Raw genomic sequence first — 27975 nt, forward strand, 5'->3', positions numbered from 1 at the left:
GTTTCCATAGATAAGGAGCTTGTAACTATATAGCACATCCACCACTTTGTTATTTAAATCATAAGAAAAGAAAATTATGCATGAAATACATGTTTCAACTGTATGCAACTAAAAACAATAGTATCTTCAAGTTTCATAATGTAGACAGAATATAAATCAGTTTAGTAAAACATCACTGCAAACACAGCCACCAGTAGCATACTGAAGATTCCCAATCCTTTTACAGCACCAGCTCCACCACAGACAATATTAAAGCCATCAAGTACAACACGTATGTTCTATTTTGGAAAATGATTTTATAAGTGGCAACTTGTCAATAATACATACTTAGCAATGGGAATCACAAAGCTTGACACTTAAATTTACTACATGTTATACATCATGCATACTGTTTAATAAGGTTTGGGCTTGGGCTTTTCTGGCCAAATATATCACCTTATAACCAGCTGCAGCCTTCATGGTACTTTGGTAGTATTGGTTAGGTATAACGAAGTCCAAAAGTGTCTTCAGTATTAACTGAAATGCTTCCAGTAGGTTACTTAGCAAAAAAAAATTGTGGAATGTTCTACTGACTGCCTGACTGAGTGATGCCTCCAAACAAGCATAACTTGATAATGGCAAAGACTAATTTAGTTGGTATTTTACTGTAACCAACTTCCTATATGCACACATGAATGCTTAATGTATATACATACGTATGTGACTGGTAGGGACCCGCCGATTATGCTCATAATTTTACCTATTATGCTATGCTGCACTGCTCAAAAATTCACCTATTATGCTTAAATTAATGCTCAATATTTACCTATTATGCTCGATTATGCTCAATGTTCATGTCTTAGTAGTTCATATGCTTTGCTGCTAGTTTAACACTATATAGAAAGAAAAAAATGAGTGGCTGGAACACAAATAATAAATTCTTGCTGCATGCCTGCATGTAAGAGACAAGATCGATATACTCTAATAGAACAGTCAGTTTGATGATTGTTCTATTAGAGTTACTGACTGCTCTATTAGAGTATATCGATCTTATTTTGCAATTGTTATTTTCCCAGCAAGAGTTTACACTATCGTACAAATATTTAACCTACTATGCTGGCATTATGCCAGGGGCGGATCCAGAGTTTGGAAAGAGGGGGGGCACCTTGCTGAAAAACAGTTGAAGACCAAAAAAAAAAAAAAAGGTCACAACAATAATAGCTAGTAATCCTTTACCAAATATATCCTGTTATGCAAAATAAAATCCTATTTATAGCTTCATAGGTAAGCTACACTGCCTCATGAACATTGTGACTGCTTTATTAGAGTAACTGACTGCTCTATTAGAGTATCTCGATCTTGTATGCAATTTCTTGAAGGGGGGGGCATTTGCCCCAAATGCCCCATCCTGGATCCGCCATTGTATGCTCAATGCTTTTAGGTACCTATCATGCTCAAAATTATGCTAGCATAGTCGGCGGGTCCCTAGTGACTGGGCCTGCAAAAATAGGACATTTGGGCACATGATTTTTTCATACATTTTCAAATTTCAGTCCTCATAACTTTTTCTAGCATTAAGCTATGGCAATGAATTCAGAATGCAAATAGTCTGTTCCAGTACTGAGATATGATCTGTAGTGTGACAGGGTGTAGTTTGTGCCCACATTCCCCATTTTCACAGGTCCGGTCACATTTATGGTAGGCTTTTTCCTTAGTTATAACTCATTGACAGATTTCTATATAGCACGTTACTGAAAGTTTGTATACCTTGATAGTTTACTGATATGTGTGGGAAAATTCCACTAGTTTGCATAAGCGGTTGTGTGATAACAATAGAGGACTTGCAGTGTGACGTAAATCATTGTGATTGCTAAGCAACCGTAGCTGTCGGCCATGTTTCGGACAGTATTGTAGCCGAAAGGCGCTTTCTCAGGATTTGGTACCAGCTGTAATAAAGCAAATCAGTGTTGAGTTGTGTTGTAAATACCACCCAGCTCGTTAAAAAAGCCGAAGAAGTTAGAATTGGTGAGTAATGTATCGAAATTTAATTAGCCACCTATTTCACAAAGCCAATGATAAGATCTTCTATTTCGAAACCAGCCCCGCTTCCCAGTGCCACTATACCCAGCAATTAGTGAATAAATCTCGTTACCTTTGTTCTGACCCAATATGTGCCATAAAAAGTTGTCCCGAAACATGTCCGCCTAGCAACCGTTGCTTCACGCGTGCAAGTCCTCTATAGCTAATTGTAATTGTTGTTAATTAAAGAGAGTGAAAATAATTATTGAGATTGGTTGTCTTGAGGACATAGAAGATAAATGAAAGAGTTAAATCAGAGTGACAGTTTACTGTAAAATGCTCCTAAATACACATTTACCTGTCGTACATCTGCTCGCAAGGTAGTTTCTTGATTAGTATCAATTTCTTATTTCAACATGTGATCAAGACACACGGTAGTGTGTCGTGCGGCCCAAGAAGCCGGCGTGCCACCCATGAGTATATTAACAGGAAGAAAGAAAACGCAATTTTCACACCTATGTAGCTCTGTGATCCCTTATCCAATTGGAACCAAATTTGCTAGAGAGGTGCCGACCAGTAAGGGGAGTCTACACACCAAATTTGAAGAAAATCGCTCCAGCCATTTCCGAGATACGAGCGAACAAAATTTCGTTTTAATTTCTTCGTTTTTTTCTTCTTCTACTTCTTCATTTCTCACATTCGCAAAATCCGCCATAAACCACGAATGCGTGCTCGGATCGGGCTGAAATTTGGTACACTTAAAGGGCTCATTAAGGCGGATCTGTGTACCAACTTTGGTAGGAATGCGATGAACATTCACGGAGTTATGACCGATTATTTGCGTAAAATAAGGTCGAAGGTCTGTCACGCCTACAGGGTAAACTCCTGTGAGGAATCAGTTGAAAATTGATATGTAGATGGAGCAACCATCGTAGGAGTGCCTTTTTGTGGTTTGAAAGGAATTGGGAAAAAGACCACGGAGATATGACACAAAACCCGACCTGTGTCAAAATTACGCAATCGATTTTTATGAATAAAAAACTATTAGTTTTCGTATCTACCAGGCAAACCGCTTAGAGCAATGAGCTGAAAATCAATATGTAGCTGGAATAATCATCATAGAAAGTCCTTGCAGTAGTACAGAAGAATCGAATTACAAACCACTGAGTTATGATTCGAAAGGCAACTACGTGTAGCAAATGCGAGATCGAGATACTCTAATAGAACAGTCACCCTAATAAAGCATTCAGCTGCATTTATAATTTACTCAATTATATTGCATTGCAAATTATTCTGTACGGAATTCAGTTACAAACAAGTCACCCTGTAGTCAGATCAGCCAGAAGAAGGTACCTAATAGAGATGTCAGCTACAAAGAAACCATCATGTAGAGAGTTCAGCTCAAACAAATTGCCCTGTAGAGAGATCAGCTAGAAGAAGTTACCTTGTAGAGAGTTCAGTTACAAATAAACAATCATGCAAAGTGTTCAGCTACAAACAAATCACCCAGTAGAAAGTTCCGCTATGAACAGATCACACTGTAGAGAATTCAGTTAGAAGCAAGTCATGTTGTAGAGAGATCAGCTAGAAGAAGTAACCTTGTAGAGAGTTCAGCTACAAAGAAACCACCATGTAAGAGAGTTCAGCTGCAAACAAATCACCTGTAGAGAGTTCAGCAGGAACAAGTCACCCTGTACAGAGATCAGCTAGAAACAAGTCACCCTGTAGAGAATTCAGCTACAAAGAAACCACCATGTAGAAAGATCAGCTGCAAACAAATCACCTGTAGAGAGTTCAGCTAGAAACAAGTCACCCTGTAGAGAGATCAGCTAGAAACAAGTCACCCTGTAGAGAGTTCAGCTAGAAGAAGTCACATTGTAGAGAGTTCATCTACAAAGAAACTACCATGTAGAGAGTTCAGCTGCAAACAAATCACCCTGTAGAGAACTCAGCTACAAACAAATCGCCCTGTAGAAAGATCAGCTAGAAGAAGTTACCTTGTAAGGAGTTCAGCTACGAACAGATCACCCTGTAGAGAGTTCAGCTACAAACAAATCACGCTGTAGAGAGTTCAGTTACAAAGAAACTACAATGTAGAGAGTTCAGCTGCAAATAAATCACCCTGTAGAGAATTCAGCTACAAACAAATCACCCTGTAGAAAGATCAGCTAGAAGAAGTTACCTTGTAGAGAGTTCAGCTACAAAGAAACCACCATGTAGAGAGATCAGCTGCAAACAAATCACCTGTAGAGAGTTTAGCTAGAAACAAGTCACCTGTAGAGAGATCAGCTAGAAACAAGTCACCCTGTAGAGAGTTCAGCTAGAAGAAGTCACATTGTAGAGAGTTCAGCTACAAAGAAACTACCATGTAGAGAGTTCAGCTGCAAACAAACACCCTGTAGAGAACTCAACTACAAACAAATCGCCCTGTAGATAGATCAGCTAGAAGAAGTTACCTTGTAGGGAGTTCAGCTACAAACAAATCACCCTGTAGAGAGTTCAGCTACAATGAAATCATCATGTAGAGTTCAGCTGCAAACAAATCATCCTGTAGAGAGTTCAGCTATGAAAAGATCACCCTTTAGAGAGTTCAGCTAGAATAAGTCACCTTTTAGAGAGTTCAGCTACAAAGCTACCACCATGTAGAGAGTTCAGCTGCAAAAAAATCAATCACTCTGTAGAGAGTTTAGCTAGAAGAAGTCACCTTGTAGAGAGTTCAGCTGCAAATAAATCACCCTGTAGAGAATTCAGCTACAATCAAATCACCCTGTAGAAAGATCAGCTAGAAGAAGTTACCTTGTAGAGAGTTCAGCTACAAAGAAACCAGAGTTCACCTGCAAACAAATCACCTGTAGAGAGTTCAGCTAGAAACAAGTCACCCTGTAGAGAGATCAGCTAGAAACAAGTCACCCTGTAGAGAGTTCAGCTAGAAGAAGTCACATTGTAGAGAGTTCAGTTACAATGAAACTACCATGTAGAGAGTTCAGCTGCAAACAAATCACCCTGTAGAGAACTCAGCTACAAACAAATATACACTGTAAAAAGATCAGCTAGAAGAAGTTACCTTGTAGAGAGTTCAGCTACAACAAAACCATCATGTAGAGAGTTCAGCTACAAACAAATCACCTGTAGAGAGTTCAGCTAGAAACAAGTCACCCTGTAGAGAGATCAGCTAGAAAACAAGTCACCTTGTAGAGAGTTCAGCTAGAAGAAGTCACATTGTAGAGAATTCAGCTACAAAGAAACTACCATGTATTGAGAGTTCAGCTGCAAACAAATCACCCCGTAGAAAGTTCAGCTATGAACAGATCACCCTGCAGAGAGATCAGCTAGAAACAAGTCACCCTGTAGAGAGTTCAGCTAGAAGAAATTACCTTGTAGAGAGTTCAGCTACAAAGAAACCACCATGTAGAGAGTTCAGCTGCAAACAAATCACCCAGTAGAAAGTTCAGCTATGAACAGATCACCCTGTTGAGAGTTCAGTTAGAAACAAGTCATCCTGTAGAGAGATCACCTAGAAGTATCACCTTGTAGAGAGTTCAGCTACAAACAAATCACCTGTAGAGAGTTCAGCTACACACAAATCACCCTGTAGAGAGATCAGCTAGAAGAAGTCACCTTGTAGAGAGTTCAGCTATAAAGAAACCACCATGTAGAGAATTCAGCTGCAAAAGAACACCCTGTAGAGAACTCAGCTACAAACAAATCGCCCTGTAGAAAGATCAGCTAGAAGAAGTTACCTTGTAGGGATTTCAGCTACAAACAAATCACCCTGTAGAGAGTTCAGCTACAAAGAAATCATCATGTAGAGAGTTCAGCTGCAAACAAATCATCCTGTAGAGAGTTGAGCTATGAAAAGATCACCCTGTAGAGAGTTCAGCTAGAAGAAGTCACTTATTAGAGAGTTTAGCTACAAAGCAACCACCATGTAGAGAGTTCAGCTGCAAACACATCACCCTGTAGAGAATTCAGCTACAAACAAATCGCCCTGTAGAGAGACCAGGTCACCCTGTAGACAGATCAGCTAGAAGAAGTGACATTGTAGAGAGTTCATCAGCTGCAAACAAATCACCCTGTAGAGAATTCAACTACAAACAGATAACCCTGCAGAGAGTTCAGCTACATTTCAAGTCACCCAGTAGAGAAATCAGCTGCAAATTGTCCTGTGGGGATTAATTGACATGTAATAAATATATGCTCTCTTTTTATATTATGAACTCTTGATATATGCATTATATATATAATTTGTACATTTACTGATAAAATCAGAATGAGTTAAAGTATTTATAAAACTGCTTAATCTTTTTCTTTTTCCTGTGGTAAAGAAAAATATATAGGTTAAAAAGCCCCAAAGCTGGCCATAGGCCGGCTTTGGGGTATACAAATACAAAAAGAAGTGAAATCTAATCAAAAACAGCCAAGCTGTAAAAAAAGGAGTGCGGCCCTTGAAAAGTCTATGGTGAAAAAAGATGTGAAATCCAAGGTGGCGGCCAAGAAATGGCTGTGATGGTAGGTTAATGGTAAAAATTTTAATAACGACAATTCAGGTGAATTTTGTGCCAATTGACCAAGCGGCACCAAATTCACCTGAATTATTGTCGTTATTAAAATTTTTACCATTAACCTACCATCACAGCCATTTCTTGGCCGCCACCTTGGATTTCACATCTTTTTTCACCATAGACTTTTCAAGGGCCGCACTCCTTTTTTTACAGCTTGGCTGTTTTTGATTAGATGTCATTTACCACATTCATGTTTTTTGTAATTAGGCCAGGAAAACTTGATACAGTGCTCCCTCAATTATCTGAACCTCTGTTATCTGATACGTAGAAATACTAGAAATGACTGCTCTATTAGAATATTTTGTCTGAGATGTATGCTCTATTAGAGTATTTGAACAGTGATCTGTTTATAAATCAATAAGTATCAGAACTTTAAAATTATTTTTAACACTTTTACAGTGACCAGCACTGAAGGTCTGACAGCAACATGTGCTGCAGCCTTAGGATTACCTAACTTAATTTCAAGGACTTGGACTAATTAATTTGACTTAGTGACTGATAAGGTGTAACAGAAAAGGGGCCAAAGTAAGGAAAAAAATCCTTTTTCCACCCCAGGATTCAAACTGCAGATCACCCAATGTCTAGTCAGGGCCACACTCAGTCTTCCTCCAGGAGGGATGGATTTTCTTCCTTAAACCTAAAGTATTAATAATTATTAACATTTTACAGTGACCAGCACTGAAGGTCTGACAGCAACATGTGCTGCAGCCTTAGGATTACCTAACCTAATTTCAAGGACTTAGACTTATTAACTTGACTTAGTGACTGACTTAGTGACTGATAAGTTGTAACAGAAAAGGGGACAAAGTAAGGAAAAAAATCCCTGCAACACCAGGATTTGAACTGCATGTCATGGTCACAAAGGGTTGAGGGAGCACTGTATATTGTTTCTCATCCTCACATTTCACCCTACCATTCCAAATTTCATTATTTAATGTTGTTGCTAATGTTCCCATGTGAATAATTATAAGAAATGGCTATCATTTTACAACACAGAAAACAATGAAGGCAGTAAAATCTGTACTAGATGTTGGAAGGGTTTAATGGTAACAGATAACTTTTTGTTACACTGGTTTGGGGCATATTTCAATGAAGATAAATTCTTCCTTTCACATACAAATTCCTGACAAGAAAAAGTAGTTACTTTTTAATGCAGAAACTATAGCTAGCTGGCTATGGAAAGATTCATTCTGTCAGTGAGTCACTGTCTAGTTTATTACAATAAAAATGAAAACCTGCTGTGTACCTTGCATTACTATTGTTGTAAATTGCTTTGCAATGCTCTTATAGCTTGTATATTATAGCAAACATCATGCACCTGTCAATATAAATGCAACCAGTAAACCCACTTTCATTTTTACACATTTTTAACACATAATACTTCTAAATTCTTTTAAAATACTACGTTCATATACATAGTTACATACACAAACACACTAGATTTTCTAAACAAGCAAACAATTAAACTACAAAACAAATATGTTACAAAAACTTACGTTATCTGAAGTACCCCTGCAGGCTGTCCTAAAAGCTCTTGTCACTGTGTAGCATGTGCCAGAAGTACTGCAGTAGAGGGCAGTTGCATTTTGGCGAGATATATCACTAGTAAGTCCATCATTGCACACTGAATTTGCCATAAATGAAGTTACAGCAGCACTACAAGCAGCACTACTATTATTGTTGTTGTTGTTGTTGCCACACACAGTATCAAATACTGAATTGTCCTGTACACAATAAGCATGATAATGGTAACCATTACAGTTATCAATGTGGCATAGCATACAGCCATGCAGATTATAAAAGTTTATCCTAATCCAGTGGCGGATCTAGGATTTTTAAAAGGGGGTTTCTGAAAGGTGACAGCTGAATAAGGCATCTGATGACATTTTCCCGGGTTTTTTTTGAGATTTTAGAAGCTTTGAGATCGGATTTTAGGCAATTTTTATTTATCAATAGAGACCCGCCGATTATGCTGGCATAATTTTGAGCATAATAGGTACCTAAAAGCATTGAGCATAATGCCAGCATAATAGGTTAAATATTTGTACGATAATGTAAACTCTTGCTGACAATTGCAAAATAAGATCGATATAATCTAATAGAGCAGTCAGTAACTCTAATAGAACAATCATCAAACTGACTGTTCTATTAGAGTATATCGATCTTGTCTCTTACATGCAGGCATGCAGCAAGAATTTATTAATTGTGTTCCAGCCACTCATTTTTTTCTTTCTATATAGTGTTAAACTAGTAGCAAAGCATATGAACTAAGGCATGAACATTGAGCATAATCGAGCATAATAGGTAATTATTGAGCATTAATTTAAGCACAATAGGTGAATTTTTGAGCAGTGCAGCATAGCATAATAGGTAAAATTATGAGCATAATCGGCGGGTCCCTAGTTATCAATTGCAATAAATCCAATGCTTTAAACTGTAAACACTATAGCTAACTATAGGAAAAATATGGTGACTATAAACTGTAGCTTTGATTGTTCTATTAGAGTAGTTACGTGACTGCTCTATTAGAGTATCTCGATCGTTTTTAATGCAGTGGAAGATAAAAAGTGAAGTGCTGCTGAGGGTTTAATAGCTATAAATGGTGTTAGTTAAGTGCAACTGCATGCATGCTACTGAAATACAGTGGAATATAATTGTTTGCTATGACAAATTGTCAGTGCAACAATATTATACTGCCACTGACCTAAATTTAAAAGGGGGTTTCTGTCGAAACCCCAGAAACCCATCTAGATCCGCCACTGTAATCACAGTAATATAACTGGCCAATAAGAAACATGATTAGCTAAGAAAGGTTAACTAATGACACTAACTTGCAATATAACTGTAAATGTAATATTCTTAAAAATAATTAGCTAGTATTCTTGAACAATCTAAAATCAATAAGTGCATCTAATGAAGGATCTTAAACTACACCAAGCACACATATTTTAGCAGTGTGTCACTAACCCATCACCACTCCTGTTTAGGGGGCATCTCCAAACTGATTTTGGTACGCTTAACGTCATAATGACGCTAACTTCAGACCCCCACCCTCCTTAACGTCACACTATGAAAACAATGCATTGGCAATAGAAACACAAAACGTTATATTCTTTACCTGAAAACAGTCTACAAGCAGTATAGCTGCTTAATCACGTCATTTCCTCTATTCCTAGCTGTTTACACTATAACTGCTTTAATAATAGTTTATAACGCCATGGCCTGAACCCCATCCCCCCTTAACGTCATTAGTTAAACGTACCAAAATCAGTTTGGAGATGCCCCCTTACAGTGAAGTTTGAACTAGGAATGCGCCGAATTTGCCGGAAAAAGTTTTGGGAAAAATGCGTTGGTAAAAGCAAAGAGCAAAATGCTGGAAAACTAAGTGAAAATTGGAAAAATGGGCATCAAGGAATGGCAAATTGGCACATTTAGTATGATGAACATCGAGATACTCTAATAGAGCAGTCACTGTGTACGAAATATTCTAATCTAATCAAAAAACAGCCAAGCTGTAAAAAAAGGAGTGCAGCCCTTGAAAAGGCTATGGTGAAAAAAGATGTGAAATCCAAGGTGACGGCCAAGAAATGGCTGTGATGGTAAGTTAATGGTAAAAATTTTAATAACGACAATTCAGGTGAATTTGATGCCACTTGGTCAATTGGCACAAAATTCACCTGAATTGTCATTATTAAAATTTTTACCATTAACCTACCATCACAGCTATTTCTTGGCCACCACCTTGGATTTCACATCCTTTTTCACCATAGCCTTTTCAAGGGCCACACTCCTTTTTTACAGCTTGGCTGTTTTTGATTAGATTTCACTTCTTTTTGTATTTGTATACCCCAAAGCCAGCCTATGGCCAGCTTTGGTGCTTTTTAACCTATATTTTTTTCTTTACCACAGGAAAAAGAAAAAGATGAAGCAGATTTTATAAATACTTTAACTCATTCTGATTTTATCAGTAAATGTACAAATTATATATATAATGCATATATTTATTACATGTCAATTAATCCCCACAGCATAATTTGCAGCTTATCTCTCTACTGGGTGACTTGAAATGTAGCTGAACTCTCTACAGGGTGATTTGCTTGTACGTAAATGAACTCTTTACAGGATTCTCTCTACAGAGTGACTTGACTCTAGCTGAACTCTCTGCAGGGTTATCTGTTTGTAGTTGAATTCTCTACAGGGTGATTTGCTTGCAGCTGAACTCTCTACAAGGTAACTTCTTCTAGCTGATCTGTCTACAGGGTGACTTGTTTCTAGCTGGTCTCTCTACAGGGCGATTTGTTTGTAGCTGAATTCTCTACAGGGTGATTTGTTTGCAGCTGAACTCTCTACAGGGTAATCTGTTCGTAGCTGAACTCCCTACAAGGTAACTTCTTCTAGCTGATCTTTCTACAGGACGATTTGTTTGTAGCTGAGTTCTCTACAGGGCGACTTGTTTCTAACTGAACTCTCTATAGGGGATTTGTTTGCAGCTGAACTCTCTACATGGTGGTTTCTTTATAGCTGAACTCTCTACAAGGTGAGTTCTTCTATAGCTGATCTCTCTACAGGGTGATTTGTTTGTAGCTAAACTCTCTACAGGTGATTTGTTTGTAGCTGAACTCTTTACAAGGTGATACTTCTAGCTGATCTCTCTACAGGATGACTTGTTTCTAACTGAACTCTCAACAGGGTGATCTGTTCATAGCTGAACTTTCTACTGCATGGGGGATGTGTTTGCAGCTGAACTATCTTTCTTTGTAGCTGAACTCTCTACAAGGTAACTTCTTCCAGCTGATCTTTTTACAGGGCATATTTGTTTGTAGCTGAGTTCTCTACACAGTGATTTGCTTGTAGCTGAACTCTCTACATGGTAGTTTCTTTGTAGCTGAACTCTCTACAATGTGACTTCTTCTAGCTGAACTCTCTACAGGGTGATCTGTTTGTAGCTGAGCTCCCTACAAGGTAACTTCTTCTAGCTGATCTTTCTACAGGGCAATTTGTTTGTAGCTGAGTTCTCTACAGGGTGACTTGTTTCTAGCTGAACTCTCTATAGGTGATTTGTTTGCAGCTGAACTCTCTACATGGTGGTTTCTTTGTAGCTGAACTCTCTACAAGGTAACTTCTTCTAGCTGATCTTTCTACAGGGTGATTTGTTTGTAGCTGAATTCTCTACAGGGTGATTTATTTGCAACTGAACTCTCTACAAGGTGACTTCTTCTAGCTGAACTCTCTACAGAGTGATTGATATTTTTGCAGCTGAACTCTCTACATGGTGGTTTCTTTGTAACTGAACTCTCTACAGGGTGATTTGTTTGTAGCTGAACTCTCTACAGGGTGATCTGTTCGTAGCTGAACTCTCTATAGGGTGATTTGTTTCCAGCTGAACTCTCTGCATGATGGTTTCTTTGTAGCTGAACTCTCTACAGAGTGACTTCTTCTAGCTGATACAGGGTGACTTGTTTCTAGATGAACTCTCTACAGGGTTACTGGCATGTAGCTGAATTGTCTATCAGATTAACTGTCTGTAGCTGAATTCCGTACAGAATATCTTGCAATGTAATATAATTCTATAATGGAGTAAGCTATAAACGTAGCTGAATGCTCTATTAGGGTGACTGTTCTATTAAGTATCTCGATCTCTCATTTGCTACACGTAGTTGCCTTTCGAATCATAACTCAGTGGTTTGTAATCCAATTCTTCTGTACTACTGCAAGGACTTTTTATGATGATTATTCCAGCTACATACTGATTTTCAGCTCATTGCTCTAAGCGGTTTGCCTGGTAGATGTGAAAACTAATATTATTATTATTTATTATTAGCACTTTACAGTGACCAGCACTGAAGGTCTGACAGCAACATGTGCTGCAGCCTTAGGATTACCTAACCTAATTGCTGTCAGACCTTCAGTGCTGGTCACTGTAAAGTGCTAATAATAATAATAATAAATAATAATAATAATAGTTTTTTTATTCATAAAAATCGATCGCGTAATTTTGACACAGGTTGGATTTTGTGTCATATCTCCATGGTCTTTATCTCAATTCCTTTCAAACCACAAAAAGGCACTCCTACGATGGTTACTCCATCTACATATCAATTCTTAACTCATTCCTCCAAGGGGTTTACCATAGATATTAGGTTTACCCTGTAGGCGTGACAGACCTTCGACCTTATTTTACGCACATAATCGGTAATAACTCCGTGAATGTTCATCAGATTCCTATCAAAGTTGGTACTGAGATCCGCCTTAATGAGCCCTTCAAGTGTGCAAAATTTCAGCTCTATCCGAGTACGCATTCGTGTTTTATGGCAGATTTTGTGAAGTGTGCGAAATGAAGATGAAGAAAAAAAAACCAAGAAATTAAATCGACATTTTGTTCGCTCGTATCTCGGAAATGGCTGGACCGATTGTCTTCAAAGTTGGTATGTAGACTCCCATAACTGGCCGGCACATCTGTAGCAAATTTGGTTCCAATCGGATAAGGGATCACAGAGCTATATAGGTGTGAAAATTGCGTTTTTTTTCTTCCTGTTAATATACTCACGGTGTGGCGCGCCGGCTTCTTGGGCCGCACGACACACTATAGTGTGTCTTGATAGAGCAGTCACACATGCTTGAAAGTTAGAGTTACTGCAATTAATTTTTACTGATGCTCAGCAAAATAGAAAAATTGCGAGTAAAATATTGAGAAAAATAGGTTAAAATGAAAGAATTGCTGGAAAGAAAAATAAGTGGGAAAAAAAAGCAAAAATTAATAGGCTCATCCCAGGCCCTACAGTGAACCCACTCTTGTTTGCCACAAGCCCACTTCATATTGCACAATTAAAATTTAGTAGAGATGAACACATAGCCAAGAGATTTTTAAAACCTAATTTGTTGAAGAAAACAAGTCAACATCATAAGAATAAATTAGAGCTGTTGTAATCGTATGTGTACTTTTTACTTAGGAATTTTGCCCATTGAAAATATAAGCAAGTCTGTATGTTCAGTACAAAAACCAAATACAAACAACAGTGTTTTGATCAATAGACTAATAACATGTAAACAGCCTCATGTACAGGGGCGTACACAGGAATTTTGAAAAGGGGTTTCCACTACATCTAAGTGATTGTTATATTAGAGTAGTTTATATTACTTGACTGCTCTATTAGCGTATCTCGATCTTTTCCCTAAAATCATAATTCAGAACAATGTTATAAGTGTTGCTATCATGTTAGAAACTATTATTTAACTAAGATCAAAGAAATGTATCCTGTTCCATGACAGATTTTAGATTCTGGAAACCTGAAGCTTCAATTTCTTAATGTTTGAAGTACTATGTAAAATCCAAAGGGGTTTCCTGAAACCCCTGGAAACCCCCCTCGATACGCCCCTGATGTATAAAGTCAGATGAATTTACATGGCAGTGAAACATAGCACAAACAACAGAAGTATGGCAAATTGTACTTCCAGTGGCGGATCTAGAGGGGTTTCTGGGGTTTCGATAGAAACCCCCTTTTAAATTTAGCTCAGTGGCAGTCTAAGTTTATAAACATTGTTGCACTGACAAGTTGTCATAGCAGACAACTATATACTACTGTATTTCATGTATGCAGTTGCACTTAACCGACATCATTTATAGCTATTAAACCCTCAACAACATTTCACTTTTTTTTTCTCCCACAGCATTAAAAACGATCGAGATACTCTAATAGAGCAGTCTTGTAGTTACTCTAATAGAGCAATCAAAGCTACAGTTTGTGGTCACCATATTTGCCTTTAGTTAGCTATAGTATTTGCAGTTTAAAGCATTGGATTCATTGCAATTGGTAACTAAAAATAGCCTAAATTCCGATATCTCAGAACTTCTAAAATCTCAAAATTTTCCGGAGAAATGTCATCAGATACCCTATTCAGCTATACCTACTTTCAGAAACTCCCTTTTAAAAATCCTAGATCCGCCACTGACTTCTGTTCACATAATTGTTTATAATGTTAATCGCACAATCCCCAAGCATACAATTCAAAGCAATGATATTATTGTATACATCGATAGACACAGTGGTCAAGGAGAGCTGGTGCCTCCTATTAATTCATGCATTTGTAAAATAATTGAGATCTCTAGAGGATGACCAGTTGTTCAAAGAGAACCTTCAGTGGCTGAAACGCCTTCAGGACTAATCTCAAAACCCGCAGTAAAATTTGATTTCTACCAATGGTATGACCTCATAGCCCACACTAATGTAGCTTGACATCCAACTAGGCCAGTGTTACCCTAAATATCTTACTAGTTAACTTTCAGTATCAATAAGTGCAAACACAAGTATGTATACTGGAACCAATAGTTCAAATATAAATATTATGTACTCTTACTGGAACTGACAAGAATAAACATGTGTCAAATACACTAATTGCTAAGTTGCATGAAGGTAAGTTGTGGTAAGTTAGTAATAGCTACTTGTGAGTATTTCAAACATTATTTAGAGTTGTGCTAGAGGTTGGTGATAGTTGGCATGCTTGAAAATTTTATTTACATGGAATGTGAAAATCAGGTAAACCTTCCCCACATTTGTTAATATTTTGTTTCTTGTCATGTGCCAATGTCCAGTTTTGTCACCCGCATTCGTAATTATTATTATAATTGGCATTTATAAATATGGAAATTATTATTGTAATTTATGTACCTCCAGCATTAAGTTGTCTATGAAGTTAGCATATGTCAGCACACAAAATTAATACGATTGTGTTTTGGAGTTTACAAACAAGCCAATCATTTTGTAGGTTGTTATACCCTACAGATGGTTCATTTCTCTTCCAGCTGGCTATCTAATGCTTGTTTTTGTAGTGTTTTAATGATTTTCAACAATTATAAAATTTTAGTTGTTAATAATAACTGCACGCACCTGCACTAGTTGAATGTTCTTTTGGGGACAGGAAACAAAAAATTAATAATGTTGGCCTTAAAATCAACTCCCTATGTACACATGAACAGATTTTACTCTCCAAGATCACAATCACACTGGTGTATTATAATCACTACACAGTAAACCAAATAATACTGCAAGAATACCTGATTTATAGTGGTGATTAATAAACATTTGCATCAGTTCAATTAAAGATATGGACCTTAACATAACGCTAACACTGAAAGTTTACGCATAAAAAATCATAATGATGCCTTACCTGGCATTGTCTTGTCTGCATGAAAGAAAGTGAATTTTAAATACTTCGGAAAGACTGAGCTAGGGTTGAAGGAGGCAAAGTGACCTTCCCTGCGAAGCTCGCTGCAAAGCCAGCCCAGAGTTACGTACCTTCATACAATTAGTGTACTTGATGCTTGACTGGGTTGCTTGGTAGCTTTTAGTGATGCTGTTATTGACACCGACGATCAGTGTCAATATGACCTAAGACGTGGCCCAGAAAAAGTTGCCATGCATAGTAAAAACAAACTAGTGAGGGTCACCACTAAAATAATGTAGTGAACGTCATTACTAATGTCTGCCACAATACTCACTATTGTTGTATAGTGACTTTCACTACAAAATTAGTAGTGAACGTCACTACACAAAAATAGTGAGTATTGTGGCAAAAATAATATAGCAAAAACAGTGATCATGCATCTGGGAACACTAACCCGTGTTATACATATTGCATGGATGGTCAACCATTACAAGTTGTGTCTGAGCATAAAGACTTGGGAATAATAATTGATTCTAATTTGAACTTTCAGTCAAACAACTGTTGTTGCAAACAAAGCTAACCATACTTCAGGACTTATTAAATGAACATTCAACTTGCTAAGCACCAGATCACTTCCTATACTCTATAAATCTCTTGTAAGACCAGTGATGGAGTATGCAATGTTGTCTGGGGACATAATTATGTTGGCAACCGTCAGATGTTAGATAAGGTACAAAGAAGAGCTATGAAATATATTCCAGAAAATTTTAATTTAGAATAATTATGATGATCGTCTAAGTGCTCTAAATCTTCCTTCACTATCTTACCAAAGGCATTGTGCAGATATGTTAATGGTGTACAATATTTTGCATGGAAATGTCAGTTTACAGTCTGAAGTGTTTTTTCACCAACAAAAATCATTGTCCAGTATAATAAGAGGGCACAGTCTCAAATTGTTCAAGCCACATGTATAAAGATCTGTTCGAAGTAATTTCTTCTCTATAAGATCAATAAATGCTTGGAATAATCTACCTAATAAAATAGTGTTGACTAACTTCAAGAATTTATTTGATAATTATTATCTCTAATGACGTTTTTTTGTACATGAGCAGGAATCACAGGCTTATGCCTTTTTTCCTATATGAAAAGCATGGTAGTGTCATTCACCTGATAGAGTCAGTGAAAATTAACATGTTAAGCTGTTTGTGGGATTTACTCACCATCATCTCAGATCCGATGTGACACTAATTATGAAAAGTGAGAAGGAAGTGTTTTAATTGATGTGGTCATCACTGGTGATTCGAGACTTCCCATAAAAGAAAAACAAATATGTTGACTTGAGCTTAGTCAGTTGTGGAATTCCAGAGTCTATTATTTTGCCAATCATTATTGGAGCTCTAGAAAACAACATGTACTTTGCACTTCCATAGCTGCATGATAAGAAGGTTGTGTTATAACCTCATAGTTTGTTTGTATGGTTACCATAAACCATTATCTCTGAATTAAAATTAGGGACCCGCCGATTATGCTGGCATAATAATGAGCATAATAGGTACCTGAAAGCATTGAGCATAATGCTAGCATAATAGACAGGACATTTGTGCATTACCATAATTTCTTGCTTATCAAAATACATATCACAGAAAAAGATCGATATACACTAATAGAACAGTCAGAGAAATCAGACAGCTGACTGTTCTATTAGAGTATATCGATCTTTTCTGTGATATGCATTTTGACAATCAAGGATTTAGAGTTTGTGCTTCAGCAACTTACTGTTTTCTCAAAAAAGTGCAAATTTACTAGAAAACATGGGAACTGAGGTATAAATAACGAGCATAATTTGAGCATAATGGGTAAATATTGAGCATTAATTTAAGCATAATAGGCAAAATTTTGAGCAGTGCAGCATAGCATAATAGGTAAAATAATGAGCATAATCGGCGGGTCCCTAATTAAAATGCTAAAATAAATTCTATTGCCTTTGTAAGTCTGCCAGGGTAGATTAATAATAAAGTTGACCAGACCAAAAGACTTGTCACGTGCAGTGGATTGCACGACAATCTTTGCTGCATTATTATTATTATCTAACTCATTGCACAACACCTTACATCATGCGTTTCCATTGCAGACAAACATAGCTGCTAAACATTAAACCTAAAAGATTAGCTACTTGCCTAGCACTAAAGCACTTAGCAATTATAAGACCCTGAGAACTACTGCATATTATGCAAATCTATTCACATAAACATAATAGCTATGCATAAAGTTGAAAAGCTTATCATTATAGTAACAGCTCTTATTTGGCCATGTATGCAGTACTTTTGGGTCCCTTGAAAAGACCAATGGCGGATCCAGGATGGGGCATTTGGGGCAATTTCCCCCCCTCCCTTCAAGATATTGCATACAAGATCGAGATACTCTAATAGAGCAGTCAATTACTCTAATAAAGCAGTCACAATGTTCATGAGGCAGTGCAGCTTACTTATGAAGCTATAAATAGGATTTTATTTTACATAACATACGTGATATAATATATTTGGTAAAGGATAACTAGCTATTATTGTTGTGACCTTTTTTTTTTTGCTCTTCAACTTTTTTCAGCAAGGTGCCCCCCCTCTTTCCAAACTCTGGATCCGCCCCTGATTAGACTCCACCAAAAACAGGTGGTGAAATAGTATGTTACAGTTAGAGGATAGCTACATAACTACTTGGAGGAATTCCAACTTGTTGAGCATTTCAAATTTTCGATGTACATAAACTCTCTTGTTTCAACATATCACTGCTGTTGCTATGAGATAGAATTAAAGAACTCACTGTTCCACATGCTGTTGCAACAGCATTAAACAGAGTTGCACAAGTTCCACTGCATACAGCATTGTTCTGCATAGCAAGCTGTGTTGCACAAGTAGTCTCGGCAGCAAGATCCTGTGTTGCAGTAATACAAGCCTGTTGATTGTTGTTGCTGTTACATAAAAGTTCAAATGCTTCATTGCCCTGTACGAAATAAACACAGAGAATGCAATAATTAGTCTTACATGTGGCATTAGCTACAGTCACACAGATTTTACAAGAGCTATAACAGAGACCAAAGAGATATGTGGTGAGCATTGGAACCAGTGTTTATTCTAGGATTTCTCTGGATCAGGAATTTTGGGGGGTTGACTATGAAGGTGAAATATAGTTGTCCAAGTTCACAACTACAAACTACATCGAATAGTTGTCAAACTGGTTATGATTTTGATTTAAGTGAAGCTAGATCCTATGGTCGGTAGAGCTTGATGCATGAGTGTAGTACACAGCAAAAATAGTGTTCCAATACTACATATTCTAACCCCGTCTTAATTGGAACAACTATTGTATGAAACTCCCTATAACGAGACAAAACGAACCTCAAATCTATAAATGACTGTAATGTTATTCACTATTGAGTGCTGTGGTCTATTTTTGTTAGCGCCAAGGTAGAATGTTTGGACTATTGGTTCCAACAACAAAATATAGATGGAATAAATACGGTCAGTATTTGTGATTGAATTATGCTGTAGTATAGTGATGACAATGATGTAGTATCTAGGACAACCATGTACACCCCACCTACTAGATTATTGTATTAGTAGTGCACTGCGGTTTTTGATTCACAATTTGTGTGAGATGGTGTATTGACCATTATTGTATGATACCACAAAGCAATAGCAAAGTAAAGATCTGCATGGGTGGTTGGCTGGTTGCATGTCTTTGAGACTTAATGCTGGAATTTTCATGCTTACAGAAATTTTTTTTTAAATCAGGCTTTCTGAGATTGAATCTGAGAGTATATTTGCTGGCCGTACATGTCATTTTGAAAGTAAACTAGCTTAGAATTTTTTGTTACAAAATTACATTTCTGAGAGGACTTTTTTGACAAAGTATGCTGTTTGAAACTAGGTAAACTTGGGTTTACAGATATTGAATAGCCATCACTATAATTATGACAGTAGGAATTTTAGTTATGCATGTGCCTTAGGAGATTTTTAAAAATTTAATGATGTGATACTGAACCTGAGAGCATTTTAAGGTCAATTTTGCAAGTTTTAACCTGGGAAAAGTTTACATATTAATCACTATGAGATTGAATCTGAGAGCATTTTTGATAACTTTTGTGTCATTATAAACAATTGCAAGCTTAACCTAAGTATAGTGTAGTAGTCACTCACAATTTTAGGGGGTGAGTCTGAGATTTTTGGGTGGGGAGTTCCCCCCTAATAGCCCTAGAATAAACACTGATTGGAGCTAGATTCAGGGGCGGATCTAGGATTTATAAAAGGGACTTAATGCTGGAATTGGGGGCTAACTCAAGGTACTAATCTCTTGGGTAGAGGTGTGCAAAACACACTTCCCGGTATGAAAGCATGCTGGAACTAGGGGGGTCTGGGGGCATGCCCCCTCAGGAAATTTTTGAAAAATAGATGCTAAAATACTGAAGTGTGGAGACATTTCCACATAAAATTCATAATATTTCTGCCTGTAGATATTTCATATACTGCCTTTAGATTATAGGTATGGCTCTCTAAAGCATTTTGCTAATGGAAAAGTTTTGGTAGGTACAGACAACCAAGTACATGATGTCACAATTGCACAACACTGAATAGGTGCATGTTAGAATAATAATGTTGAATGTAAAAAATTTTGAAATTTGAACAATACAAGATTGAATCTGAGAGTATTTCATGGAAATTGTGTACCTGAATTAAGTATTGCCATATATTATATTAACTACACAAGTGGATGAATGAAGCCCTTTAAACAAACCAATGCACTTCATTGTATGTATAGGTGCAGGCAGATTTGGAAAAATTCCATAACAGAACCAACTACATGTTTCCAGTGTATGTTCTATTAGAGTAGTTAGCTGACTGCTCTATTACAGTATCTCGATCTTGTACACCTCCAATGCTGATCCGGGTCCTTTTTGCGTAAACTTTAGCATAAATCCACTGATAATACCTTGGAAAGATGTTTATAAGGTGGTTTATGAGTATTTGTGTTATTAGTGATCATATAATTATGCTAAGACAAAATTTCATTATAATACTCAGCATATTGATCAAGTAAAGCCTAAATATGAAGGGGGGAGCTTCAGCCCCCAAAATCCCCCCCCCCCCCCCCCCCCCTACCCTGGACCCGCCCCTGAAATTATAACTGTAAGGCAAATCCATGACATTAACTTTAAACATGACTGCTGATGAGTTATTAATATTAATAATTAATTTTAGGAAGAAAGCATCTGAACCTGATCATTACAAATACTTTTAAAAACTTGTCGACTATACAGTAATGACGCTACAACATGTTCCAAAACGCATTTCATCATCAATAAAATTTTGTTGCAAATTTTTATGTGCTGTCTGCTTGTACAATTAATATGAATGACCTCTCAAATGAAAAGTGGTTGATATTGTTTGTAAACTAGTTGGTAAATTCCTTTTGAAATAGCTAAATCATTGTAAAATAATTAAATTTGCAAAGCGAATGCATAGCTATGAGGTGGAGCTATATTATACTTAGAAAGATGACAGTTGTAAACAGTAGTAGGATTATAAAGGATTACACATACATAAAGACAACAACTGCTTATAGTTGTATTCCCAGGTTGCTAGCTCCCGTTATTTCTCAGCACCTGTTTATATGCAATAGTCAGGGGCGGATCCAGAGTTTGGAAAGAGGGGGGCACCTTGCTGAAAAACAGTTGAAGACCAAAAAAAAAAAAAAAATCACAACAATAATAGCTAGTTATCCTTTACCAAATATATCACGTCTGTTATGTAAAATAAAATCCTATTTATAGCTTCATAGGTAAGCTACACTGCCTCATGAACATTGTGACTGCTTTATTAGAGTAACTGACTGCTCTATTAGAGTATCTCGATCTTGTATGCAATTTCTTGAAGGGGGGGCATTCGCCCCAAATGCCCCATCCTAGATCCGCCATTGATAGTCTAAAGCTCTTCGTCCTAGTTTTTAGATATAGCATACAACTAGTGTGCTTGACAGTGAGAGAAATCTAGTAGACTAGCGGAACAATAGACCTGACAATAGATTTCCGGCTACCGGGACAATAGCAACTTGGAAATAGATTATAGATGCTTACAAAAACGGCACAAGAAAGAGGCGTTCAAAAAATCTACGGAATTTTTCACTAATGCGCAAGTACTGTATATAGCTATAGCTATCAATTGCGCGCGAATATGTCGGGTTTTCGCAGCATAGTATAGAGCATTTTCAACACGTGATCCGGGTTACGCAATCATTTTATTCGCCTACGCGTCCGCCATATTGGTGAACCACTAGTAACAATGGTGAATTGTTGTGTTGTGGAGTGTAATAATCGCTCTGATAGAGGTCCTGCTTTTCGTCGCAATCTTTGTCCTAATCGTGATGGTGAACATAATGTTTCATTCTACAGAATTCCAGCGATAATTCGTGACCGAGGCAAGCTAGAGTTGGAACTTTCTATACGAAGGAGAGATGGCTTTCTAGCTGCTATTTCCAGAGAGGACTTGGATATGAACAACTTAGGGAAATATAGAATTTGTTCAAATCATTTTGTTTCAGGAGAACCATCGAATTTGACTGACTGTTCCAATTGTGATTGGCTTCCTACGAGTAGGCTGGGACATACAAAGACTTTGCCTCATACTAAGGCCCAGTTAGAGAGACATGAAAGAGCCCAACGACGAAACGAGGAACAACTAGTAAAAGAACGGATAATTCGAAAGACTGCTGAAGTAATTTCTGAGGAGGATCTACACCTAACTGTAAAGGAGGAAGTAATGGTAATACTTAAGGAGGCAATGGAGGAGTTTCAACTAGTTGAAAATTCAACTGTTATGGTCATGGAAAGTTTTAGAATTCGTTAAAAGTGATCTGGCAGAGGTTTTAAAGGAAGAAATGGAAGCTGAATATGTAAGATTTGCTGAAGCCAAGTGTAACTATGCAGCTACGATTAGTTCCTTACGAGATAATCTGGCTAAATGCCATTGTACAATTGAAAAGCTATCGTTGCAAATCAAGCAGATGTCAATACCATTCGGCAGTGATGAGATGCTTTTCAGTGATGAGAAAGTTGTGCTTTTGACAGGTTTGCCAAATTTCAAAATTTTGAAAGTACTATATGATCATGTTGTAGCAACCATGCCAGTTGACAGAACTGGTAAGCTTTCTTTGTTTCAACAATTTATCTGTTGTTTGATGAAGTTGCGACTAAATTGTCCTGGACCATTTTTGGCATCCCTTTTTGATGTGTCTAGTGCAAGTGTATCACGAATATTGTTAAAGTGGTTAGCCCAAATGGACATCAGGCTACAGGACTTGATAATCTGGCCAGAGCGTGAAAGTTTACAGAAAACAATGCCAGACTGTTTTCAAGAATCCTTTGGGAAAAAAGTTGCAATCATCATTGATTGTTTTGAAATATTTATTGAACGTCCCAGTAATCTTCCAGCTAGAACATCCACCTGGTCAAATTACAAACACAAGAACACAGCAAAAGTTTTGATTGGAATTTTGCCCCAAGGAGTTGTGGGTTTTGTTTCAGAAGCTTGGGGAAGACGAGTCAGTGATAAGTATCTCACTGAACACTGTGGAATTTTACGAAAGTTGCTACCCGGAGACATTGTACTAGCAGATCGTGGCTTTGATATAGCCGAGTCTGTTGGGTCAATGCAAGCTAAGTTACACATCCCAGCTTTCACCAAAGGGAAAACACAACTTTCTGCACTTGAAGTGGAAGAAACTAGAAAAATTGCAAACGTAAGGATCCACGTTGAGCGTGTAATTGGAGCTGTTCACCAAAGGTATCCAATTTTACAGAGTACCTTGCTGATCCATTATGTAATGAAAAGAAATGGTGAAGATATTCCATTGATTGATCGTATGGTGCGTGTGTGTTGTGCACTTAATAATGTTTGTGATTCTGTAGTTCCATTTGATTAACTATGTATATATATATATGTGTGTGCTCTTTTCAGTTGTTGTTGTCTTGTAATATGTAATATTAATTATTAGTAGAAATCACAATCATTATTACACTACATATACACGATGGCTAGATGTGCACACACAAAAATTACAGAAAAACAATTATGACAGTATGAGAGTAAATACACATGCTATTTAGCTAAAGGTATCCACATACAGTAGTATAGTCAATGCCTTACACCTTTCTTTCGATGACAAACTTGAAACTGTGGTAGTATTCTGCAATCCGGACAATACCACTTGGCCTTACCTTTAGGAAGTCTCTCCATTTGCAAACAAGTGATATGAAACCATTCTATGGTACAATCAGGATTATCACATGCGATCATGTCTCCTTCTTCTGGGCCATGGCAATAACAGAATGTTTGTTGCTCTTGAACATCAGAAGATTTATCATCACCTGCAGAGTCACTTCCACTTTCTGAGATTCCTCCTGCAGAGCCATTTCTACTTCCTGAGGTTCCTGGTGTTGTATCATCAGTCAAGGAATTACTTGAATGTTTCTTAAAAGTTGGCCTTGTGTACCAGCTACCCAGTATCTCTGGAAGTAAACAAGTCGTAAAAAAGTTACGTGCTTTTTCTACACATTTTTCCCAGAAATCAAAGTTTTTAGTAATACGTTCAATGTGTATACCTCCATCATCATAGTCGTTGTTTCCATCCTTTAAAAATGTGCACACACAAAAGTCTGCATATTCTACATCACAGACAAACAACTGTGTTTGAATCTGGTAATAATAAGCATGCTTTTTGTCTAAGCACAGCTTTTCACCTGACTGTTTTAAACAAAAAGATTTGTCCATAGCAGCAGATTGTATTGTGGATTCTTGATGGCAGAATGGACATTTTATTTCAAGTACACCCTTTCCATGACAACTGCAATTAATAATTCCATCCGGGGATGCTCCAATGAAAGGCCATTCACAATTGACTACAAGCCCACTGTCCTTGACAGAAAAGCTCTCATGTTGACCGTTACAAGTCTTGAAGTAAATATTCCGAGCTTTCTGTTCATGCTGGCATCCCCAAATTGTAGCCTTACTTTTAAAGCTAAATGCTTCTGGATAGCATATCCCTTTGATAAGGGACTGAGCTGGCTTGTCTGAATTAGTGTGGCACACGGCTTTCATTCTGGATGCAGTTATTCTCCCTGCTCGGTACTTGAACCACAACTTGGAATTGCTCTGGTCTCGGGTTGCTTTCTCTATAGAATCAGCTGACTTTGCTGTAATATCTATTGTAACTAATTTACATTCAGTCAACAAGTTGTGATACTCCATTTCCATATATTTAGTATCTTTCAGTGTGCTTAATGGTGGTGGGAATTCCTTGCTTGATGATTTAGGCATGTACTCATCTGAATACTTAAGAATAACAGATAACACACCAGGTTTAGTACCACCAGTACTCAAATTTTGAAACAATAAAGAGAGTTCTGATTCTGTAGACTTTGATCCAATCTTTTTAGATTGTTCTGATTCGCCAGCTTCCACATTGTCTTCTTCCTCAACATCTACAGCCTTGATCTGCTCATCCAAAGTTCGTTTCTTTCCTCGGACTGAAGTAAAGTCTATATCTTTGATTGGAAGATACTGAACTTCTTTCAGGTATGATGGAATTATCCACTTACAAGATTCTTCTGTACAAGTTTTGCTGGTCCCATACAGTCTGGCTGAGGCTTCCAAATAAAATAACTCAGAAGAAATATGTGTACATGTTTCTCCCAAACCAGCCATGCAGTTGCAATGTGCACAGCAAATCTCGCCATTTAATTCAGTGATAATCCAACAAGTTAGTGGTGTGTCACTAAACCTTTGTGAATGGCGAACCTAAGACAAAAGGCATAAATATTGGGCAGCTATCTTAGCTACAACTTACTCTGCCAGTAACCAGTAATCTGTCAGCAATTTTCCTGGTGTTGACTTCTTTGATCCATCCACTTACGAACTGGTTATACGCTTCTAATCCTTTCCTCGCCTTAAACTGACTCATACTAATAAAACTGGTTCGAAGTACCAAGTAAGACACCAAGTCACAATCTTCTACTGGTGGGTTGTCATCAAACTGTTCTCCTTCAGTCACTTTCCCAAACGGATCTACTCCGTTAATCAAAGAAATCTTCTTCTTATATCGATCCTTTGCTTCTTTCTTTAACTTATCTGCGTAGGAAGACAGCTGTACTGACATACTTGGCCAACTACTGCTCGTTACGATGGTTCACCAATATGGCGGACGCGTAGGCGAACAAAGTGATTGCGTAACCCGGATCACGTGTTGAAAATGCTCTATATGTATTTTTTGATATGCACACACGAAAAAGACCATTTTCCTCTATCCACAGTAGCAATAGCTCCGCAAAATGAATACTGTAAATGTGACCGGAACTGCGAAAACTCGGCACAATCGTAGAAATCTAGCTAAATAGCATTTAAATTTTATTTTACAAATTACAATTTAAAGCGACAGCTAGTTGGTGAAATACTATCGTATTATCAAAAAAAATCGTTAGCTAAGTTTTTTGCTTTGTTCTTAGTGAAGAAGTAGGTTAACGATGAAAACCTGGATATGGTTTCATTAGCCTATATATATATATAGCTACTCAAAAGGGGCACGGAAATTCTTCTGTAACGATGCAGAAGTACTTAGGGCGTTTGTTTGCTTCAAATCAAACGATAGCACGCGATCGATCTTTCTTCGCTGATTTTTTGCTTTGTACTGTATGTAGTGACGAAAAGTGCTTGATACAAGAAGAATTACCGTTAAGCAATTCCCTTACTCATGGCGAACACGACGGTGAAAATTTCAATTCCTTGTGTCATTGTGCTCGTAAGCTACAATCGTTTTAGTGAGTGCCAGTAATTCATTTTCTCAGTTCTTCCTATATAAATTGTTTTTGCTGCTTTGTAGAACTGCAACTCCCACAGTTATTGCCATATCAAGCTGAAACTTTGCCAAAGCATGCATTTTTAATAGTTGCTGTAATTTTTAGGCTGCAGAAACATGCAAGTCCTGCAGCGCCTCAGCTTGTAGCTATGCTGTAAGGCTTTAATAAATAAATGAATAAGCTTAAGTTGGCTCAAAGATTATAAGAATTTAATACACAGGAATTCGAAAAATTCGTGATTATTGTAGTTGTGTCACGAATTCGCAGATCGGTTACTTAAATATAGACCATGCGTGTGCGCGCCAAGGCGCGGCACTTTATTACATCGTCAAAATAACGCATCCGCCATTTTTTGAGTGCAAAAGACATACGCATTCTATGCCTACGAAATTTTTAAAATGTTAATTCAAAGCCGGAATCGTGCTAAAAGATAGAGTAGCACTGTAAGCTACTGGGTAAAAGTGTATAACATATTTGCTGCATGGCAAGATATTCCGCCTAGGGATGGTTTTTGCAATAGACACTACTTGAAGATTCTTAGTTTACTAATTTGTTAAGCTGCTTTACTGTAGTTGTACCCAGTTATACTGATAGTAAAATGTCAGCATATGGAACATAATAATTTTACGAAGTTTTAAACGCTCAGTAAAACATCAGTGAATGCGAGTTTACGGAAAAACTACTAAAAAATAACAAACAATTAACTGTTCCATATACTGGGGATATGCCACTCAAGTAAACTAAGAAACTTCAAGCAGTGAGAACGCTCGATACCTTTGCCCTCACTTTTCTCGTAAACTGTTGTGAAACTTGAAGCCGTAGCAACTTTTTCCGGTTTTTGCCAGACCACTCCTTGGAACGCACAAGGTCTATAGATAACTTTTCGATAGCTAAGAAAGCATGGCAACTTGATGAGCGTTTCAAGTTTCCACCGTGCAGTTACTATTATTCCGGATTACAAAGTTGTTCCAGAATATGGCCTGAATAGCTAGACTACTGTAAAAAGTTTAAAATAAATAACTTACTGTTCCACATCCCGTTCCGACTGCTCTAAATAAATCTCCGCATGTGCCACTGCATGCATCCATGTTCTGCATAGCAAGCTGTGTTGCACATGTAGTCATTGCAGCAAGGGCCTGTGTTGCATCTAAACAAGCTTGGCTTGTAGGATCTTGACAGCTGACGTATGTCAGACACAGCATAAGCACAACTAAGATTTCCTTGACCATTTTCACTGCTATATACTTAGTCAATCCTTCTTAGATCCAAATAAAACAACTGCAAAGGTTTAGAGTTAACTCGCCGCTTTTATGGCTACATTTTCATCTCATGCACTGGCTGCATGCATGCATT

General features: G+C 37.4%; 4 protein-coding genes across 4 annotated transcripts in view; 1 reads left to right on the plus strand and 3 right to left on the minus strand.

Annotated features, from left to right (window-relative positions):
• The window catches only part of LOC136268200 (uncharacterized), a 356730-nt gene that overhangs the window by 323357 nt on the left and 5398 nt on the right, over positions 1–27975 (minus strand). The gene's annotated exons all lie outside the window — the stretch shown is intronic.
• LOC136268197 (uncharacterized) lies at positions 62–27898 on the minus strand. The gene is made up of 4 exons (XM_066063474.1): positions 27648–27898; positions 18540–18719; positions 8057–8284; positions 62–278 (listed from the first exon to the last, which is right to left on the minus strand). Exons 1-4 carry the CDS (start codon positions 27849–27851, stop codon positions 162–164), a joined length of 729 nt encoding a protein of 242 aa, XP_065919546.1. The 5' UTR covers positions 27852–27898; the 3' UTR covers positions 62–161.
• On the plus strand, positions 22033–23779 carry LOC136268195 (uncharacterized). Its single transcript, XM_066063461.1, has one exon. The coding sequence runs from the start codon at positions 22650–22652 to the stop codon at positions 23691–23693; it is 1044 nt and encodes a 347-aa protein (XP_065919533.1). The 5' UTR covers positions 22033–22649; the 3' UTR covers positions 23694–23779.
• On the minus strand, positions 23754–27628 carry LOC136268184 (uncharacterized). The gene is made up of 2 exons (XM_066063448.1): positions 25617–27628; positions 23754–25567 (listed from the first exon to the last, which is right to left on the minus strand). Exons 1-2 carry the CDS (start codon positions 25923–25925, stop codon positions 23906–23908), a joined length of 1971 nt encoding a protein of 656 aa, XP_065919520.1. The 5' UTR covers positions 25926–27628; the 3' UTR covers positions 23754–23905.

The sequence above is a fragment of the Dysidea avara genome, chromosome 1 (assembly GCF_963678975.1).
Source record: "Dysidea avara chromosome 1, odDysAvar1.4, whole genome shotgun sequence".
Taxonomy (NCBI): Eukaryota; Metazoa; Porifera; class Demospongiae; order Dictyoceratida; family Dysideidae; genus Dysidea; species Dysidea avara.

Excerpts from the sequence above, each read along its gene's own strand:
- LOC136268184 (XM_066063448.1), bottom strand. The coding sequence starts at position 25,925 with ATGTCAGTACAGCTGTCTTCCTACGCAGATAAGTTAAAGAAAGAAGCA. Across the intron at positions 25,568-25,616 it reads GATTACTGGTTACTGGCAGA|GTTCGCCATTCACAAAGGTT; the intron begins GTAAGTTGTAGC and ends CTTTTGTCTTAG.
- LOC136268195 (XM_066063461.1), top strand. The coding sequence starts at position 22,650 with ATGGAAGCTGAATATGTAAGATTTGCTGAAGCCAAGTGTAACTATGCA.
- LOC136268197 (XM_066063474.1), bottom strand. The coding sequence starts at position 27,851 with ATGGTCAAGGAAATCTTAGTTGTGCTTATGCTGTGTCTGACATACGTC. Across the intron at positions 8,285-18,539 it reads TTGCAACAGCATGTGGAACA|GACAATTCAGTATTTGATAC; the intron begins GTGAGTTCTTTA and ends TATTGTGTACAG. Across the intron at positions 279-8,056 it reads GCAGGGGTACTTCAGATAAC|AACATACGTGTTGTACTTGA; the intron begins GTAAGTTTTTGT and ends TTTCCAAAATAG.